Source organism: Gobio gobio (genome assembly GCF_949357685.1).
Source record: "Gobio gobio genome assembly, chromosome: 10".
In the NCBI taxonomy this organism is placed as follows: Eukaryota; Metazoa; Chordata; class Actinopteri; order Cypriniformes; family Gobionidae; genus Gobio; species Gobio gobio.
This window is the reverse complement of record NC_137116.1, coordinates 46204607-46220781: the sequence shown is the minus strand read 5'-3', so window position 1 is coordinate 46220781 and position 16175 is coordinate 46204607. Positions and strand designations below refer to the sequence as shown.

The window sequence follows — 16175 nt, the reverse complement described above, 5'->3', positions numbered from 1 at the left end:
ATGGATTACATGTGCACAGAGCGCCCTCCGGTTGCCAGTATGAATTGAAAACAACACGAGACTCAATCGCTCATGATTAGGCTATAACTGCCCATTTTGAGGAAGTATTGAATAAAAAATACTCCTCTGTTTAGAAATTTGACACAGACATATGAGAATCTATCAATATGTCTCCTCATCTGCACACTTTTGAACTAAAAGCCCTGAGGGATGTTGATTTGTCGCGAGTCTTCGTGAGGAGTTTTTTTATGAATGAGATCAGCTGAGGCTCATATTACAATCAAACAGTACCGACGCGGTTTTCATATTCATAACTCCTGACACATATTAACAAATTACTGTCATTATAAGACTTTGATGGGCGTTCCGTTTCCGAGAATATCTGCACAGACTATACCAATCACAACTGACTGGGTCATCGGACCAATCACCGCAGATTAGCGTCACGTAAAGGCGGGGTTTTGAAAAGTGAATCACTAAAGGAATCATTTGAGAATCGCTGTCAAAACAGGTAAAAATAAATGCATATTATAAGAAAACTAAAGTCTTTTTTGTCATTGCATGCATGCAAAACTGTTGTTGGGGACTTCTAAAACAATATTTGGAACATTTTAAATGCCATGATAGGTGCTCTTTAAAATATCTTCTTTTGTGTTCAGCAGAACAAAGAAACTCCTTTGTTTGGAACAACTTGAGGGCGAGTAAATGATGACAGAATTTTCATTTTTGGATGAATTATCCCTTTAATCTTACCTAAACTTAACAACTACTTTACTAACTATTAATATGAAGTAATTAGGAGTTTACTAAGGCAAAAGTCGTAGTTAATAGTGAGAATTGGACCCTAAACTAAAGTGTGACCAAAAATATTACTGACCCCAAACTTTTGACTGTTAGATATCTGGTATGTTACTAAAAAGATTGCATCTATTATTATTGCTTTTTTATAGGTTCTGCAGGGGATATGTAAACTCATGAGCACATCTGTAAGTGCAGCCTGCTCAAAAGAAACAACATCGGCGTCAAGGGACTGGTTAACCACAAAGGGAGCGGTGGGCAGACAGAATTTCACTAGAGTACAATTGAGAAATTCAGCGGCGTCTTTCTCCTCTTGGCTATTTTCTGCACTGGCAACGATCCTTTACATGTCTAAAGAAATGGTAACATTCTTGCTGAAATCAGACCTCTTGGTCTTCAGAACCTCAGAAATCCATTGATCTATTTTATCAGCCTGTTGAGGATACCGCACCGCTGCAGTGCTCCACCTCTTCTATGGCGTAATGCTGAGACGATTCAAAACTAGTTTATCACGTTCTGTCAAACATGGTCTATGGAGGGCAATTCTCCTCTCCAACAAGCTCTGCAAGAACTGATATTTCACCAGATCCGGGATCAGTGCCCAATTGTGTTTGTGCTGTGTCTATTTGAATAAAGTCCCCAAAGGGCCACTTGACTGTATGTGGGTGTGTGTGGGGTCGAAATGCCTCCAGCAAGAGTGAAACCTAAAATAACATGAATGACACCTCTATGCTGTAATATTAGGCTCAGGTTTCAAAGGGAGTGCAGGGGGGAAATGTGTGATGCCACAGAGGAAGAAACACAGAAAGACAGACATTCTGAGCACTGACCAAAATAAACAAGCCTCTTTACTGCACAAATGTTTCTTCAGAAAAGAATAACAAGGTAAAGCTTATAAGAAAGAAAGAAAGAAAAGTGTAAAAAATGTTTATGTTTCTGAAAGAAATCACTTATGCTCACCAAGACTTTACAACTCAAAACTGTTTTTATTTTAATATATTTGATTCATTCCTGTGATGGCAAAGCTGAATTTTCAGCATCATTACTCCAGTCTTTAGTGTCACATGATCCTTCAGAAATAATTCTAATATTCTGATTAAGAAACATTTCTTTCACGTTTGTGAAAGAATGGGTCGCTCTCAGGAGCTCAGTGAATTGTTTGCAACCTGTGCAATAAGTCCATTTGTGAAATTTCCTCACTACTAAATATTCCACGGTCAACTGTTAGTGGTATTATAACAAAGTGGAAGCAATTGGGAACAACAGCAGCTCAGCCACGAAGTGGTAGGCCACGTAAAATCACAGAACGGGGTCAGCACATGCACAGTGCACAGAAGTCGCCAACTTTCTGAGTCAATAGCTACAGACCTCCAAAAGTCATGTGGCCTTCAGATTAGCTCAAGAACAGTGCGTAGAGAGCTTCATGAATGGGTTTCCATGGCCGAGCAGCTGCATCCAAGCCTTAGATCACCAAGTGCAATGCAAAGTGGTGTAAAGCACACCGCCACTGGACTCAAGAGTTGTGGAGACGTGTTCTCTGGAGTGATGAATCACACTTCTCTGTCTGGCAACCCGATGGATGAGTCTGGATTTAGCGGTTGCCAGGAGAACGGTACTTGCCTGACTGCATTGTGCCAAAAGTAAAGTTTGGTGGAGGGGGGGATTATGGTTTGGGTTTGGGCTTGGCCGCTTAGTTCCAGTAAAAGGAACTCTTAATGGTTCAGCATACCAAGACATTTTGGACAATTTCATGTTCCCAACTTTGTGGGAACAGTTTGGGGATGGCCCCTTCCTGTTCCAGCATGACGCACAAAGCAAGGTCCATAAAGACATGGATGAGTGAGTTGTGTGGACGAACTTGACTGGCCTGGACCTCAACCCGATAGAACACCTTTGGGATGAATTAGAGTGGAGACTGCGAGCCAGGCCTTCTCGTCCAACATCAGTGCCCGACCTCACAAATGCCCTTCTAGAAGAATGGTCAAACAAATTCCCATAAACACACTCCTAAACCTTGTGGAAAGCCTTCCCAGAAGAGTTGAAGCTGTTATGGCTGCAAAGGGTGGGCCAACACCATATTAAACCCTTCGGATTAAGAATATAATGTCATTAAAGTTCATGTGCATGTAAAGGCAGGCGTCCCTAAACTTTTGGCAATATAGTGTACTTCAGAATTTTTTGATGAATAGAAAGTTCAAAAGAGCAGCATTTGATTGAAAGTCTTTTGTGGCATTATAAATGTTTTTACTGTCACTTTTGATCAATTTAATGATCTTCTTACTGATCTTGCTGACCCCAAACTTTTCAACGCTAGTGTAAATTTTGTGCAGTCAGCTAAAATAGATAATACACAGGGAATCCAAGTTCTTTTATAACTCGTTTGTGTAAGCATGTAAAAGGGAATCGTGTCTCTAGTCGCAATGGATTCGGGTTCATCCTTTTCCGCTGCGCTCTGAGACACATCTCACTCTGGACGCACATTCCTTTAATCCAAAAGACTAAATCTCTTACAAGGAAGGATTTCACCCCCCAACAGACGCACCCCCCCTCCCCCCACCCGCTTTTTTCGTCTGCCAGATCCGTCAAACAAAAAAGGCTTCCATCACTTCCTCCCCCTCCTCCTCTCCTCCACCGTGTGGGACGTCAGGCTTTTCCAGAGCTCTCTCTGCTTTTGAAGTGTCTGGCTGCTGCGTTCCTTTGAAGCCTGCTTGGAAAATCTTGTATTGAACTAAGAACCCGCCGTGGCTCTATAGATTACTGTCTGTCAGTTCATCTGACTGCGGCCCACTTGCATTCTGCTAATTATGAGTGACAGGTTTACCGACAAATTGACTTCAATCGGCTTGTAGACTGCAATGATTGTGAACTCAACGGTTGGTGTTCATAGTTCGAGGTGCATATTGGGCTTCTCATGGAGAGCGAAGATATCAAATCACCTCAAGATATTGGATGACCTCATTCGAAAGCATCATATTATGTCCTAACCAGACGCAACGCGATTCGATTTCAGCGACAAGCAATTTGTCTGTCCACATCAGGCATGACGTGACTACGAGATGCAACTAAATCAATCCAAAATCACAGCCAATCAGAACAGCATACATAGTAAAAAGTAAGTAGCCTACATAGTCAAATTCATAAATATGACGCCATTTTAACCTTATTAAAAATACATACTGAGTGACTGACAAACTTTGTCATAGAATACACTTGTTTCTTCATACTGAGATCGCAATTTAAACAGTCTGGTTTCCTTTCATTTATTTTCAAGATCTGAGGTGAATTATCCATTGTCGCTTTCAATATGCCTATAAAAGTCACACAAAAGATTCAAATTCTTTTAACATTAAATAAAGCACATGATCAGTGCCCAAGATTATGATTGTCATAATTTGTATGTTGTTGTTCCAGCTCAGGGAGGTTAGGACAAAAACTCTGATTAACATTGAAAAGAAGCAGCATGTGTCGCAGCATCACGTCGCATCTGGTTAGGCAACAGTGTTTAAATTTTAGTTCAATGAAGTAGAAATGAAATGAATTGAAATTTTAATGTAAAACATGTAATGTAGACAGAATACAACAACACAACTATAGAAAGATAAAACGATAGATTGATAGAACAATAGATAGAGTGATAGATACAATAGAATGATAGATAGAAAGCTTGATAGAACGATATCTGGAACAATAGAATGGATAGAAAGATAAAAAGTATGAGAGAACAATAGATAGAACGATAGCTAGCACAATAGAACGATAGAAAGATAAAAAGTATGAGAGAACGACAGATAGAATATAGATAGAAAGACAGATTGATTGACTGATAGAATGATAGATAGAATGATAGAACAATTGATAGAATGAGAGAATGTTAGATAAAATGAGAGAACGATAGAAGACAGATAGAACAATATAATTATATATAAAATGAGAGAATAATAGAACAATAGAAGACAGAAAAAACAATAGAATTATAGATAGAATGATAGAAAGAACAGAATGATAGATAGAACGATAGAATGATAGATAGAACAACAGAATGATAGAACAATAGATAGAACAGAATGATAGATAGAACGATAGAAAAAAAGAAGGATAGAACAATAAATAGAATGATAGAACGATAAATAGAACAATAGAAAGAACAGAATGATAGATAGAATGATAGAATGATAGATAAAACAATAGAACAACAGAATGATAGAACAATAGATAGATAGATAGATAGATAGATAGATAGATAGATAGATAGATAGATAGATAGATAGATAGATAGATAGATAGATAGATAGATAGATAGATAGATAGATAGATAGATAGATAGATAGATAGATAGATAGATAGATAGATAGAAGGATAGAACAATGGATAGAATAGTAAAGTGATAGAATGATAGATAGATCAAAAGTATGAGAGAACGACAGATAGAACGATAGAATATAGATAGATTGATTGAATGATAAATAGAATGATAGATAGAATGATATAACAATCGATAGAATGAGAGAATGATAGATAGAACAATAGATAAAATGAGAGAACGATAGAACGAAAGAAGATAGATAGAACAACAGAATGATAGAGAGAACGATAAATAGAATGATAGATAGAACAGAATGATAGAACAATAGACAGAATGATAGACGATGGATAGAATGGTACAGCGAGGATGATAGATAGAACAATAGATAAAATGAGAGAACAATAGAAGATAGATAGAACAATAGAATGATAGATAGAACGATAAATAGAGTGATAGATAGAACGATAGAATGATAGATAGAACAATAGAACAACATAATGATAGAACAATAGATAGAACAGAATGATAGATCGATAGAACAACAGAACGATAGAATGATAGATGATGGATAGAACGGTAGGCCTGTCACGATAACAAATTTTGCTGGATGATCAATTGGCCAAGAAATTATTGCGATAAACGATAATATTGTTGTTCTGAGACCATTTTCATCTACAATAATGATAATGGCATAATAATGCAGGTACACCTTTTCAAAGATCAACAAACTTTTATTTCTAAAGACTATTTAACACTGAAAACTGAAAACATTTTAAATATCCACAATAAATGGACAAAACAACCAAAAACAATAAAAGCAATGGACTCTCAGTCTGTTAACAAAAAAATGAACTTGAATAAATACCAAAAACAAATAAAATGGAAGAAAACTGCAATGGATGATTGTGTTTTAGGTGCATATTAGGGGTGGCACGGTTCACAAAACCCACGGTTCGTATCACGGTTTTAGGCTCATGGTTTTCGGTTCTGTACGGTTCTTGTTGTTTTTTCTTTTAATCGTTAACACTCCAGAAATGTACTTCAGTATATGACATTTAGCCTAATTATACACAATTTAGGATACAGTATTAAAAAAATTGTTATATCATGTAATCATACACAAAGTGAATTTGACTCGACTTTAAGCACATTATTGGGACTATCTCAGAGGAAAGCTATTTGAGATTTTGATACAGCAAGAGAGAAGACATTGATGACATGCTTTTCATTTATTTGACAACAAAACGAGAATATGTATTGCTATCTCTACAGGAACTTATGTGAACTTGAAGCACACAAAGATTAAGCTGAAGAATGAACTTGCATTTATCAAACTGCCAACTTCAGTGTAGCTTTAAAGGGTTAGTTCACCCAAAAATGAAAATTCTGTCATTAATTACTTACCCTCATGTCGTTCGACACCCGTAAGACCTCCGTTCATCTTCGGAACAGAAATGAAGATATTTTAGTTGAAATCTGAGGCTCTGAAAGGCCTCCATTGGCACAATGCACGGTTCACTCTCAAGACCCTTAAAAGGTACTAAAGACGTCGTTACAAAGTCCATCTCACTACAGTGGTTCTAAAATAACTTTATGAATCGGCGAGAATAGTTTTTGTGCGCAAAAAAACCCCTAAATAACGACTTACATAGTGATGACGATTTCAAAACACGGCATCATGAAGCTTCGAAGTGTTATGAATCAGCGAGTCGATTCAGCAGCAGCAGTTTGGATCGCCAAATTTCAGCAGTTTGGCGGTTTGACACGCGATCAGAATCATGAATCGACTCACTGATTCATACCGCTTCGAAGCTTCATGATGCCTTGTTTTGAAATCGTCATCACTATTTAAGTCGTTATTTAGGGTTTTTTTGCGCACAAAAACTATTCTCGCCGATTCATAAAGTTATTTTAGAACCACTGTAGTGAAATGGACTTTGTAACGACGTCTTTAGTACCTTTTAAGGGTCTTGAGAGTGAACCGTGCATTGTGCCAATGGAGGCCTTTCAGAGCCATCAGATTTCAACTAAAATATCTTCATTTGTGTTCCGAAGATGAACGGAGGTCTTACGGGTGTCGAACGACATGAGGGTAAGTAATTAATGACAGAATTTTCATTTTTGGGTGAACTAACCCTTTACGTCTCGTTTAAACTCGACGCGTCCGCACGAGCGCGAGGGTGCGCGCGGCAAAAATAGCGACAGCGCGGAGCGGGCAGTAGTGCGCGAGACCCCCTTTCGTATGGCAGTGTGCCGTCAAATTTTGTAACTTTGCGCGCGGCTCCGCAATCGAAGAAGCACGAGTTCCAGGCGAATCTGGCTGAGCATGACGTCTCATCACGCCGGCACCCGCGCGTCGAGTATAAACACCTCCCCAAATGGACGGGGCGCACGCGCAGTCAGCGAGAGAGAGAGAGAGAGAGAGAGAGAGAGAGAGAGAGAGAGAGAGAGAGAGAGAGAGAGAGAGAGAGAGAGAGAGAGAGAGAGAGACAGACGAGGAAAACAAAAGCATGCAAGTGGAAATTATTGCGGCCAGAAATATTATCGAGCTCATTTTTTTTATCGTGCGATTAATTGATTTATTGACTATCGCGACAGGCCTATAGAACGGTAGAGTGATAGAATGATAGATAGAACAATAGAACGATCGATAGATAAAACAATAGGATTTAATTCAAATTCACACTCATGAATTGAAGAGGAGCTAATTCTTCTTAATTATAAATGTTGAATAACCCCAGCAAGCACTGTGTGTTTTGAAAGCACAGCCCTCAGATTTTGATAACGGGATGAATTTCAGTCATGGTACCAAATCACGTTGTTAATCAAAGATGCCGCCCTCTTTCCGAGCTGCATTTTTGGAGCTCCATTTAATGTCAATTGAAAACAGGAATCCTTTTTAGTAGCCCGAGGGCCGCCTGTCTCTACGGATCAAATCAGAATAACAAATTCAGCCAGATATAAAAGTCATTGTGGAGACCGGAGTCCCTCTCCAGAGAAATACACCTCTACAGAACAATACGTCTCAAAGCCTAGCGGGATTGTCCTCAATGAAGAATGAATGGAATGTCTGAAGAATCTCTTGAGAGAAATGGGGCGAGACCTCGACAACTGCCCCAAATGTATTCAGACATGCAATGAGCCAACCTACAAGCCTCCACCATCAAATAATCGACCAGCCTCTTATTTTAGCACTTGTTTTAATCACAGCGCCATTCAAAAGGCCTGAGTTTATGAATGAGTGACCGAAGAAAGGACTCGAAAGCTTAAAAGCCCCCCTAGAAACTCACTTCACACTGATTAAAGCCAGTTTCCACCTGAATGTATGGTTTTGAACGCCTCTCGGCATCAGGTTTTAGCCGTTTAAGAGCTGTTCTTTGTCCTCCCTTTCAATGTGGCCCTTTTCGGTGCACCTCATACTGTAAAGCAATCAGAAACTCCAGAGGGGATGTTTCCATATGACATCACCACCTCTTGACGATAGCCTCCAGATGGGCAAACCATTTCACTTCATCTCGCTCTCACTTCTGAAGGGGAATCTTAGACATAAACCTCACCATCCCGACCAGTGGAAACCCCCGTTATTAAACGCCTAAATCTTCTGCTGGTGCAGTCATGTAACTTTGAAGTCGTTCAATTATTACATAATCGCTCTCGAGATGGATTCCGCAGAAGTGACGACTGACTTTAATTTTCATTTAAACACTTGGAAGATGTTAAGGTGCGTAAGGAGATGCCAGTTTGTCTTTTCATAATTCAAATTTGGGTATATTTTACCGAACACGAGTCCAGTCGTATTAGCGGTTTTTAGAAACTGAAGAGGTCTTTGGAAAACAGGTGGAGTGATTCTTCTGTCACAGATCTTTGCTGACCGGCCAAGCATAACATTTTTCAATACTTACTCGTCGTCTGGTGTTAGCTGCACGGGTTCGTTGGTGAACTGCGTGTCAAAGTTGTCTAAACCGTAGTCGTCTGTGATCTGAGGTTTGAACGGTGGCGTCACCTGCTTCTGTTCCAGCTAGAAGAGAAAAGGGAGAAAATGATCGATTAGTACAGAATCCACTCCGACATTACAATATCAAGAACTTTGATCAGATAAGACTATTTGATTATCTTCTATGCCACCCACCCCACCTACCCAAAAACGCTAAATCTAGTGAGCTGCCTTGCTGTCTAGACTGTCTACATTAGAGAGTAGAGGTCTTCACAGGTCCACTTGGATCTGAAAACCCGAGGTTTGAGCGGGTTTGGGTCCAAAACCGAGTGCCTCGGACACAGGCCGGGTTGGGTACTAGTGGCCTCGGGTAATTTCAAATAATTGACCCGAGAAGAAACCAAATTCTTTTAGGCCGTGTGTCCACCAAAGCGTTTTTTCACGCAGCTGGCTGGTGTATTCAATTGTTTTCAATGGGAGCGGCGCGTTTTTAGAACGCCATGAGCGTAACGAGGTGCTGAGCGAGGATTTCACGCTCAAGCGCTGAGCGTTCAGCGTTTTTTACTGGTCGCCTAGAGTTGAAGAATGTTCAACATTGAGTAAAACGCAGTCACTGTCACTCATCTCTCATCACTGTCACTTTTCACCCAGCCGTCCAATCAGAGTGGAGGAGGGGCGGGACAAATAGAACACCTACCAACCACCACATTCTGCAATACACTATACAACGTCAACAGATGACAACAAGCAGTATAATAATGGAACAAAAGAATTAAAAACAAGAGCCAGAGCAAATACTTTACATCGTATCAGCTTTTTTATATAGACGGTTTCATCGGACGCACACGTGTTGCCACGGTTACGCGCCTAGCCCGAATTTAACTTCCGGTATGTGTTTGTTTATCGGTCTGGCAAGGGGATAGTATGGCGCACTACTCAGTAGAAACACATTTATTCTTGGATAACATGATATAAATATTAACGATCAAGCAGAGAGAATATGACACCAGCGCAAAAACAGTGTGTGCGACTCACCAAAAAGCCTTAAATGCGTCATAAATATCCAGCATACGAGAGCAGCGTCTAATGTAATTCACTTGTTATTTATTTTGCTTGTTATCAGAAATAATCTACTCTAGAGGTAACTTATTCTGGCTGCGTTTACACTTGGCATTAACATGCGATCACGGTGATCATCAGTCAGACACGGCGCGTTTACATTTGTTCACAGCAAGTGGTCGCCATTCATAACTGATCGGATTTATGTTTCCCGCAAATTATTTAAATGTGCCTTTATCACGGAGTGCAAAACAACTTTCGATTTGTCCTATAGTAATGGCAGTGCACATAGAGCACGGGATTTTTTGTGATGCATTCATATAGAATCAATCTCAAATAGGGTACTTTATCTACAAGTTATCTGTCCTAACATTAATCTTATATTATGAAACAAAGAAACATGTTATTCCGATGCATTGCATGATTGAAGGCGAGTGCGCAAGCATTTATAGATACTGTACAGAAAACGGCATTACACGTTCCTTAAAGAGTTAGCTCACCCAAAAATGTTAATTCTGTCATTATTACTCTCCCTCATGTCATTCCAAACTTGTAAGACCTTTGTTTATCTTCGGAACACAACTTAAGATATTTTTCTTCTTCACTACGGTCTTACGGGTTGGGTTCGACATGAGGGGGAGTAATTAATAAAAGGATTTTCAGTTTAGGGTGAACTAACCCTTTAAGGGGGGCGTTTCCCCCACTCTATATTGCAGACAGAAATGGGAGATTATTTATAATAAACATGCTGAAACAATAAAAACATGTAAATTAAGATAATGTTGCCCAATTAAAATGAAAGATGATAGCGCATAAGAAAGATAACGCAGCCTGTTGTTATTGATTCTTTGCGGACGTCTACCGGAAGTTAAGTTTGGGCCTCAAAAGCGTGCATGCGCAGTAATGTTTGTTTATGTTGTTGCCGTTGAAATCGTCTATAGAATCAATACAGAAAAAAACTATCTGTGAAATGAGATACTAGTAACACTTCGGCGGATATTCCGTATCATAACAAGCAAAGAGTCTCAATTGAAAACGCTCTCAAGCGCTCACAGCGAGACCTTTTTTCGCAGAATGCCTAGCGTTTTCAGCCGGCTAAAAATGTTTTGGTGGACACGCGGCCTTAAGGGCCCGATCAGACAGAACGCGTTTTTGCAGCGAGAGGCGCCTTTTTTGAATAGATTTCTGATGGCAGAGAGCGTTATGCGCGCTGCTTATGCGCCCCAGGGGCCTCGTGTTTTTGTCGGAGTGCTCTGCATGAAGTTCAACTCTGAGCAGAAAAGCGCCCGAAGTCATTGTGTTTTCCGCCCCCATTGTCCAATCGAATGAATGTAGAGGTGGGCCTTCCGTTGTGGTGACAGTTATCTTGATTAGACTGACAGCACAGCTGATTCGGGGGTTGCCTAGAAACATAAAAAACCACTGCTATTTTCTAAATTAAAAAACGTCAACCAAAAAAGGCAGTGTGGTGCACCCCGCGTTTTTTCAAACCTGAAAAAACGTGTTCTGTCTGATCGGGGCCTAACTCTTTCCCCACAAGCGTTTAAAAAAAAAATGTTGTTAGCCACCAGCAATGTTTTGGTAATTTTCACAAAAAAATCATGACCCCCAGAATATTTTGTTGTATGAATATCTGAACATGCAATACACAGATCAGACCTAATATTATGACCAGGGCTTAAAAACGGGAAAAAATGTAAATCGGTTCACTCCGAGCAGAATCGATATTATAGCGTTTCCGTTTTTGCGTTCCTCAATAAACATTACTGTTCCGAAAACGGTTTGATATGAAAAAATACCGGTTAATAACGTTATTTTAATTTAGCCTATACTTTAAACAAATATGTATGAATAGACTTATTTTCACTCAATAATAATATAACGCATGGTAATTAAACTTGAATATTTATTTCATAACAATCTAAAGTGGCCATCTTATGCCTAATTCTTTTCAGAAGAGTGATAACATTCTTTGTACATAACTTTTTTTCAACACGACTTGTTATTTAAAAATTGCAAGAATAAAGAATAAATAAACTGGATAACCATTGCTCTTTTAATGCACCGTCAACTGCTAATTTCAAAGCAAACACTGCGCAACACGTCCTTGCATCAAATCAAATCAATCAAATTCAGTCAGCTAATAAAGCTTGATCATTTAATGCAATATAACATACCATTTAATACGAAGCATCAACCGTCTATATAGAAAACATTGACCTGTATTGGCAATCTGAAAGACTATAGGAAAAATGTTTGATAGATGCTAGTAACCTACTTGGATAGGCTTATAGAAATCCACAAACTAGCCTAAATCAGTCTATTTGAGCTTAAAGTCCGTACTGCTTATTTAAACGTCCGAAAAGAATGTCCTCCAATACCTGCACATTCATAGTAGACCTCAGCGGGGAAAGAATGTACTTGAGGCATGAAAATGCGCGCTCTACTGACTTGCGTACCGGTAGATTCATAGATGACTGGTGTGTCGTGCGCGGGCATTTCACTCACGCTTGATAAGTCAACGTCACATGCTGTACTACTCTATTCGTGATTGGTCACTGCCAAATTAAAATATTAAAGAGAACGATAAAATAACGTTATTAACCGGTTAATGGTCATTTAAAATTAACGTTTCTGTTCAGAACGATTCAAATTGATTTTGATTTTGTTTCCGTTTTTGTTCCTCTTAAAGTTTCGTTCGTTTCCAGTTTTTGTTTTCGTTCCTTGAACCGGTTCAAAGCCCTGATTATGACCGCTGACAGGTGAAGTGAATAACACTGATTATCTCTTCATCACGGCACTTGTTAGTGGGTGGGATATATTAGCCAGCAAGTGAACATTTTGTCCTAACAGTTGAAGCAGGAAAAATGGTCAAGCGTAAGGATTTGAGTTTGACAAGGGCCAAATTGTGATGGCTACACGACTGGGTCAGAGCATTTCCAAAACTGCAGCTCTTGTGGGATGTTCCCAGTCTGCAGTGGTCAGTATCTATCAAAAGTGGTCCAAGAAAGGAACAGTGCTGAACCTGTTTATGGTGTGAATGCAGTGATCTCGTCATTGCAGCGCTATTTCTCTCACAAAATGCTTTCATATTGACATGAATACAGTAAGAGCTTCGTTGTGCAGCATAACAGCGTCATTCATTATAACAGCAGTTAGGGCAAGTGTGCAGATACACTCGCGACGTGTGATTGACAGCTTCGAACATTTTAAAGAGAGGGTTCTCTGATCGCTCTCTGTAGTTTAATCACAATTTAAACAGATTTGTTTCATGCTACTAAGAGAAACAATGTGAAGTTGATCGTTTAGTCACTGGCTTGATTCACGGATGCATAAACAGTATTAAACGATACTGTCTGTGTGAACTTGAATAAATAGCTACACATCAGAAATCACTGATCACAGATCAGGCATTAATGAACACTGTTACTTAATGTTTGTGCTGTTGAATCCATATCGTAAAAGTCTGTTTGTAAAGCCTGTGCTGACATTCCGACTGAATTAAATGTAAGAAATAAACAGAATTAATTTTTTCCAAATTCTCTGGGCGGGCAAAGCAGACAAAGGGGAGGTAACCTTTCCCCGTATGATGACATATAGGGAAGATTCCAGATTGGCCCATCTGAGCTTTCATTTTCTCAAAGGCAGAGCAGGACACCCAGAACTTGGTTTACACCTATCACAATTTCTATCCACTGGGGGATCATAGACAGGCTTGGGGAACTCATATTTATGTAAAAAAAAATCATAAAGTGATGGGACCTTTAACAGAACTGTGTGAAGTGTGTAGAATATAAAAGAACCTTTTGTGGAATGGAAAGGTTTCATTGATGTTAACGGTTCTTCATGGAACCATAGATGCCAATACAGAACCTTTATTTTTAAGAGTGTAGTCTGTTGTTATCATGTTGCTAAACTGAACACATGATACACTAATGGACTCAATGCATGGCATTTACCATTTAGCCTCAGTGACTACCGCAACTTCTGGTGTGGCACAAAATTAAATCTCGAGAAATTAGGCATGCATATAGTCTATAAGCATAAAATACACTGGAAACAAAAATACTGGGGAAACGAGTAGAGTTTAATTTAGAATTAAAGTTTTTATTGATACCTTTTGGTACTGAAAAAAATACAAGAAATGTCTCTCGACTCCACCATCTTGGAAGGGAGCCTGAAAATGTCCAGGCAAGAAGTTCATATGAAAAACACATTTTTCAAAGCAGGACCAGATCATATGTGCCAATGTTTATGAGATTCCATAAATGGAACACTGTGACATCCATGTTCAAGCAAAAACACAAAAAAGAGACAAAAGATTTTTGTCTGTGCTCTCAGGGCCACTAATATTCCATTACCCGGGGCATTAAAACGCTCCGAAACAAACCAATGGCCCTTGTGTGAGGGATACTTTTTTGTGTAAGTACCTCAGAGTGTTTTTAATTAAAAAAAAAAGACAAAAAAGTGGAGAGGGACAAGGAGAGGAGTAATGGTGGGCAGAAAGAAGAAAGAAATGGACCACGGTATTATTGTAGACTGAGGTTTGATGTTAAGCACTTGTCCGAACGGACCGATTCTGTGGACGTCAACACTATGGTTCAGATAAGGTTTGTTTTCACATGTTGGACTCTTTTTGCCTCGCTAACGTTCTCTGTGTGTGTTTTGAGGACATGATCCTGCTGTGTTCCACTCCACGCCGATCTGCACAAACTGGAACAGATGGCCCCTCTTCTCTCCTTTCACTACTATCTCACTCTCTCTATTTAGTCTAATTCATGAGTCCAGCTTAATGTCTCTTGTGACGGTCTGTCAAATGGCCGCAAATAGATGTTTATATTTATGAAAGAATCTGTGGTCTGCAAAATATTCTAAATAGTTTCTATGCAGTTACTAGGCCGTCGCTAGGTGGTTGTGACCAAAGCCAAAAGAGCCTGCCATGTCTCAACATCCTATTTTCTCTTTCCTAATCATTTTCTGTCATTCTTTGATGTATACACTACCATTCAAAAGTTTGGGGTCAGTAATATTCAACTTTTTTTAAAGAAATGAATACTAGGACATATTAAATAGATCAAAATATTGACAGAAAGGACATTTATAAGGATACAAGAAAATTAAATTTCAAATAAATGCTTTTAAAACTTCTATTCAACAATGAAACCTTTAAAAAAATATCAAGGTTTCCACAAATAATATTAAGAAACACAACTGTTTCAACATTGATGATAAAACAAATTCTTGAATGATCATGTTACACTGAAGAAAATTCACAGGGAAAAAAACATATTCAAATAGAAAACAGCCATTTTAAATTGTAATAATATTTCACAATATTACTGGTTTAACTGTATAAATGCAACCATGAGAGATTTCTTTTAAAAACTTTAGATCGGTAGTGTATGTCATCCTACTCTTTCCCAAGAGCAAAACATTCTGCCTTTGCATATGTGTGGATTGCAGTGTAATGGCAAAACAAACGTGGAGAGAGACATAACAGAGAGTTAAAGACGGTACACAGGGGAAAAAGAGATGTTAATTGGTGCCCAGTCGCCATGTGTGCATGTTTTTATTCCCAAGGCCATTGACTCCAGAGAGGCAGGCGTGACGCAGTTGGCTGCAACCAGCCTGGCGGAACATGCTAACGCTCGTCTCTGTAGCAGAAAACCAATTACACACGCACACCCATCCAGATGCACAGAGACTCTTCTCACTGATGTGTGGGAGGGGATTATTCCCACACAGCTCCTTCACTAGTTTCCCGCCGTTCTCTCACTCCCTCTGTCGGGGTCTGGCATCATCCTCTCCGTGACAAAATGAACGTAAACTCACTGGTAATCTGCTAGGATGACATGGTGCTGATTGCAATCGGACACTATGGCTCCCTTGACACGTGGCATTAACATGTGTTCTGTGACCGCATCACAATCAGATAGCACTTGATCACATTAAATGTGCCAACAATGCACCCAGGATGATCACCGACTAATCAGAAATGCATGTGACCTTATTGGATTTGTAGCGTAGATGCAATTTTTTCATGATTCTAGTCACCAGAGATGGATTTTAGTACAAAAACAG

The 16175-nt window shown here is 39.3% G+C and overlaps 1 protein-coding gene across 3 annotated transcripts in view; it reads right to left on the bottom strand.

The window, feature by feature from the left end:
• prkcz (protein kinase C, zeta) overlaps positions 1-16175 on the bottom strand; it is a 185946-nt gene that overhangs the window by 7683 nt on the left and 162088 nt on the right. For all 3 annotated transcript variants that reach the window (XM_079826712.1, XM_079826714.1, XM_079826713.1), the window contains one exon: positions 9004-9119. In XM_079826712.1, the coding sequence (XP_079682838.1) occupies positions 9004-9119 (116 nt within the window). The remainder of the gene's footprint in view (positions 1-9003; positions 9120-16175) is intronic.